The sequence below is a fragment of the Cannabis sativa genome, chromosome 5 (genome assembly GCF_029168945.1).
Source record: "Cannabis sativa cultivar Pink pepper isolate KNU-18-1 chromosome 5, ASM2916894v1, whole genome shotgun sequence".
Taxonomy (NCBI): domain Eukaryota; kingdom Viridiplantae; phylum Streptophyta; class Magnoliopsida; order Rosales; family Cannabaceae; genus Cannabis; species Cannabis sativa.
In genome coordinates, this window is record NC_083605.1 from 24,965,063 (window position 1) to 24,971,303 (window position 6,241).

The following is a 6,241-nucleotide window of genomic DNA, read 5'->3' on the forward strand; positions in this document are numbered from 1 at the left end:
CCTTCGAGCTTGGCCAAACGAAAATAAATGGTGGAGATCTCATTTCACATAAGCTGAAATATCATTTATACGGGGTCAAGTGTTTTAAGGATAAAATACATGGTAGGGTGTTACGGTAATTTAATCCCTTTACTATGTAGATCATTCATATAGAGGATCATTGATCAAATTAGGATTATAACAATGGATAACTAATGATGTGTCTATATGGTGGAACATATAGAGCATTCTATATACTGAGAGTGCAATTCTAAGTTCTATGCGTGGATTCAACGAAGAATTAATAAGTTAGTGAATTTTAGTGCTAAATTCTTGATCTACTTATTGGAAGCTCAGTTATATAGACCCATGGTCCCCCCACTAGTTGAGATAATATTGCTTGTAAGACTCATGTAATTGGTTTTGATTAATCAATTATAATTCACAAATTAGACTATGTCTATTTGTGAAATTTTCACTAAGTAAGGGCGAAATTGTAAAGAAAGAGTTAACAGGGGCATATTTGTTAATTGTGATACTTTGTATGGTGCAATTAATAAATATGATAAATGACAATATTATTTAATAATTATTTATAGTTATTAAATAGTTAGAATTGGCATTTAAATGATTGAATTAGGAAATTGGCATTTTTGAGAAAATCAGATACAAAAGTGGTAAAATTGCAAAATTGCAAAAATCAAGGCCCAGTCCACCTAGCCTAGGGCCGGCCACTTATGTTATCTTTTTTAAATGATTTTTTCATTATTTTAATGCCATATAATTCAAATCAAACCCTAGAAGGAATGCTATAAATAGATAGTGAAGGCTTCAGGAAAATTACACTTTCTGAATCAGAAAAACCTGAGCCTCCACTCTCTTCTCTAGCCGCCACTCTCTCTCTCTCTTTTCTTCCTCAAAATTTCGAACCTCTCTTAGTGATTAGAGTAGTGCCCACACACATCAAGCAATACCTCAATCATAGTGAGGAAGATTGTGAAGAAAGATCAACAGCAAAGGAGATTCAAAGATCAAGGATTCGGAGAAGAAGATCCAGGGTTCGGCATCTTGATAATACTACGCTACGTGAAAGGAATCAAGGGTTAGAGATCTGAACGGAAGGAGTCATTATAATTCCGCTGCACCCAATGTAAGGTTTCTTAAACTTTATATGTGTTTAATTTATCGTTTTAGAAAGTTCATATTTAGGATGTTAATAAACATACTTGTGAGTAGATCTAAGATCCTGGTAAAATAATTTCCAACAAAACCCTCCTATCAATTTGAGACAGAAACTCAATGCCAAACACGGAGATCTTAGGAATCAATTAGAGAGGAAGAAATGAGCAATACTAGTCTCGGGAGGCACCTTAAATGAGGGAATCTTGGCTGAACTCGCTATCCACTGAAAGGATAGAGTCTGATTGTGAGGACCAGGAACCCTACACTAGAAACATCCTTGAAGCAGAGGTCCCAAAGAATTTCAAAATGCCTGAAATAACGATGTACACATGAGACACAGACCCTAGTGACCACTTATCCTAGTTTAACCGCGTAATGATAGTCATGAGAGTCAGTAAAGATGCGAAGTGTTTGTGTTTCCTGCTGACATTAGGAGGGTCCACTGAGGAGTGGTTCAAGATGTTGGAACCAGGATCCGTAGATTGCTTGAACAAACTACAAGTTAGCTTTTGAAGGCAGACCTAGCAGCCAGGAAAATTAACCTTCAAGACAGTGCTTTGATCAATATCAAGCAAATACCGGTTGAGACCCTTAAAAACTTTATATTTATCATATATGAATACTTAACTTGTTAATTAGTTATGATATGCATCAAAACTCCCAAGTTCTCCTTAATGTTCAATGGACAAATGCATGGCTTTTTTGCATCACAGAGAGGATTGAGGCAAGGGGATCCTATGTCCCCTCTGATCTTTGTTCTAGGGATGGAATATCTCACTAGAATACTGAAGAAGGTTGTGGAAAAATATGATTTCCAGTCCTGTGAGAGATGCAGGGGTTTGAAGCTCAATCATCTCAGATTTATAGAAGATGTACTCTTGTTTTCTAAGGGAGATTTAAGAAGTGTCAAGTACATGCTACAAGGACTGAAACTTTTCTCAGCTACATCGAGACTTTTTCCTAATCCATCTAAATCTCCAATTTATGGCAGCAATATGCCACAGAATGAAATTGATAGGATGTTGGTTGCCTGGGGTTAACCATCCAGAAAACCCCTTTTACTTACCTTGGGGTTCCTATATGTGAAAGGAAGATATCAAGCAAAGAGTGCGCTATCCTGGCAGAGAAGATGACAGCTCGTATCAGAATTTGGAGTTCCAGGTACTTGTCTTTTGCTGCTCGAATAGTGCTAATCAACTCAGTATTACTCTCCATTCATGCATATTGGAGCCAGGTAATGGTTTTACCTAAGAAGGTCGTTAGTGAAATTGAAGCCATATGTAGAGCTTTCTTATGGAAGGGACAACATATGTTTCAAGGAGCTGGTGCAATAGCTTGGGACCAAGTGTGCAAATCAAAAACAGAAGGAGGATTAGGCTTCAAAAGAGTAAAGGAATGGAATAAAGCAGCCATGATCAAATATGTATGGGCCATTTCAAAGAAAGAAGAAAATCTATGGGTGCAATGGATCCATAGTGTTTATCTCAAGAACAAAGATTGGTGGAGCTACACATGTCCAAACCAAGGGAGCTGGTATTCGAGGCAGCTGGTGGCTCTAAAAGACCAGGTATGCTCCTCACCTGATATGCAGCAATTCAAGGGAGTAACTGTTGGGAATTATTTTACCAGGATCTTAGATCTACTCACAAGTATGTTTATTAACATCCTAAATATGAACTTTCTAAAACGATAAAATAAACACATATTAAGTTAAGAAAACCTTACATTGATGCAGCGGAATTAATGTCTCCTTCCACTCAGATCTCTAACCCTTGATTCCTTTCTGTAGCAGAGTATAATCAAGATCTGAGCCCGAATGTTCTTCTTCTTCAAGTTTTGATCCTTCACAGTCTTCCAATCTATGATTGAGTTACTGCTTGCTGTGTGGGCACTCACTCTTTCACTAGGGTCACGAAAAAGATGAAGGGAAAAGAGAGAGGGTTTCGGCCAAGGTGTAGAAAGTGGGGAAGGCTCAGTTTTCTGAAGAGAGAAATTTCTGTCAGAAAAGCTTATGAAAACTTGTTGTAAGCATGTGTTGTGACTGAGCCATCACTTTCTATTTATAGGCAACTACTAGGTTTAGGTTAGGATTTATTTGGCATTAAAATAATGAAAATATTAATTTGAAAAACTCATCTAAGTGGCCGGCCATATGGTGTTTAATGGGCCTCACTTGATTTTGCAGTTTTATCAAATTTTATCTCTATTTTCTCAAAAACGCCAATTTTCCAATTCTAACCTTTTAAATGCCAAAACTAATTATTTAATAACTAAAATAGATTATTAAATAATATTGTCATTTAATTTAATTATTAATTAGACATATAAAATCCATTGATAAATAAATAAACCTAGAAAACTCTTTTCTTTACAATTTCACCCCTGCTTAGTGAAAATTCATAAAATTAGACATAGTCTAACTTTAGAATTATAATTGATCAATCACGAATCAATTAATGAGTCTTACAAGCAGAATGTTCTCAACTAGAATGGGGACCATGGATCTATATGCTGAGCTTCCAATAAGTGAACCAAATTTACCAAGTAAATTCCTACTTATTAATTCTTCGTTGAATCCACTCTTAGAACTTAGAATTGCACTCTCAGACTTATATAGAGCATATTGTATGTTTCACGATACCAATATACTATCTCATTTAACCATTGTTATAATCTTATTGTGATTTAAAGATCCTCTATATAGATGATTTACATCGAGATGGGATTTCTTTACCGTTCTCACCCCTCAATGTATTTTGCCTCTTAAAACACTTAGCTACCTGTAAATGGTGTTTAGTGATCTAATAATTAGTCAGTTAAACAAGAGCTCATCCATTTACTTCTATTTGCTAAGCTCGAAGGGAATCATCACTTAACTTCTATACATCAGTAGAAGCTATAGATTCCATATTTATGTTCAGCACTCCCACTCAATCATACTATCATGTTCCCAAAATATACGTATCACCCTGACCCAAAAGTAGGCTTAACTAATAAATCAAAGAACATGAATAGCACTCCTGAGTTGAGCCCAAGCATATCAGGATTTAGATTCTTTTTAATCTTAAGATCAACTACTGATATTGACTTGGAAAGATATGTATAACGGTAAGTTTGTAATATCTTAACTTAGTTGCAATATCGGTCCAGTCCAATGTATACTCCATACATTCGAAACTAGTATACTTTACTAATGTCCTGGAAAGAACATAACACTTACTCCAAGTGTAAGTACACATCATCGCTGATTATCACATTAGTGTAAATCCAAAACACTGATGAAACAGGGACCAAAACTTTTGATTCATATGATCACAATCACATTCCACTGTGTTGACGATACTGTAATTGTGAATAAACATATGATCTGGATTAAACTGATTTTGTGTGTATGAATGTCATAAACATATTAAACATATTAAACCATTAGCATGTAAAATTCATGCAAACATCAATCACTTCTAATTTCTTTTATTGATAACTAATCAGATTGTAAAGAGTTTTATTTAGGGCATAAAACCTAACAGTAACTTACCAAATCTCTACAGGGTATCGAATTCTATGTCCCATTCAAGAGAAGAAACAATAGAGTAAATTGGTTTGGGGTAGGTTCAATTCTCCCAAACATAGTTTTGTTTTCTGGCTTGCTGTCCAGTGGAGATTGAAGACAAGAGAGCGACTGCACAGAATGAATATTATTGGCGATTCTTCATGTATAAGTTGCGAACACCAGGTAGAAACAATTGACCATCTATTTTTTCACTGTTACAGGTCAAAGGAATGTTTGCAGGGAGTTGGGAGCTAGTTACAATGGAGATCATCTGATATAACTCTCTTCAGAGTGATTAAATGAATGCATAGACTTAAAGGCTCTAGGTTCCAAAGGTTGGTTATGGCTGCTGGTCTAGCAAGCCTTGTGTACCATATTTGGAGGGACCGAAATGAGCAATTATGGGGTGGAAAATAGTAGCCCATTGATCAATTAATAAGGAAGATCAAGGAAGATGTACACTTAAGAATTAGATTGATATGGCCCAAGAAAGTTAGTACTAAAGATGTACAGTGGTTTAGTAATTTGTAAATTGTAAGTGTATATAATACCGGCCTTGAAGTGGCCATTTTGCTTGTACAAAAATTGATTTTGAGCAATAAAATTCATCTGATTCATCAAAAAAAAATGTAGACAATTTATAGAATAAATGAGGATATGAAGTTCATACGAAGGAATAGTCTAATCTTGTGAAATCCCAAAGTTGATATCTTTGGTTATAATGTTAAGAATTAATGAAGGTTATCTAAGAGGATCAATAGAATATTAGAAACATACTGTGAGCATATTTGATAAATGTTAGATTATCTTAGAATAATCTCTTCCCCTGACGAAGTGTTTGTCATAAAGTGATAATTAAATATTCTATTGGTTAGGTACTTTAATAAGTGTGGTATGAGAGAAATATTAGACACCTATTCACTGGAGTAATACAGGTGAGAAAAGAGTACAATGGACCAAAAAGACCCGAGGAACATAAAAAAAATCATGGAGTGAATCTGAGTAGTATGCTCACTTCATTTAGTACATAGAAAAGCTACACTGATTTAAAGCGTAGGAATATCAAGTTCTAAATAGGAGATTTTGTTTTTCTCCAAGTATTTCCTATGAAAGAGATATGTAGAGATGGAAGTTAAACCCTAAATTCATTAGACCCTTTTGAGACTGGAGTAAGTAGGGCAGGTAGCCTATTAGCTATCCTTGACTCCTGCATTGTCCAGAGTGTATAATGTATTTCATATCTCCATGTTCAGAAAATATGTATTAGACTCGACCCATATTCTGAGTTGTGACAATGTTAAGCTTCAGTCAAATTTATTATATAGAAAAAACATCATGTTCAGGTTTTAATTTGGAAAAAGAAAGTAATATGGAATGAGACAATTCTACTAGTTAAGGAAGTACTGTAAAGAAACAGCAAGATGGAAGAAGCAACTTGAGAGTTAGAATTGTGAATACGAGAGTAATATCCCGAATTGTTTAGGTAAATTTTGAGGAAAAAATTTCTATAAGGATGGGATTGTTGTAATA

The 6,241-nt window shown here is 35.0% G+C and overlaps 1 protein-coding gene across 1 annotated transcript; it reads left to right on the forward strand.

The window, feature by feature from the left end:
• The first annotated feature begins 1,536 nt into the window (after positions 1–1,536).
• Positions 1,537–2,201, forward strand: LOC133038237 (uncharacterized). Its single transcript, XM_061116327.1, has 2 exons — positions 1,537–1,662; positions 1,875–2,201. The coding sequence occupies exons 1-2, from the start codon at positions 1,537–1,539 to the stop codon at positions 2,199–2,201; spliced, it is 453 nt and encodes a 150-aa protein (XP_060972310.1).
• The last annotated feature ends 4,040 nt before the right edge of the window (positions 2,202–6,241 follow it).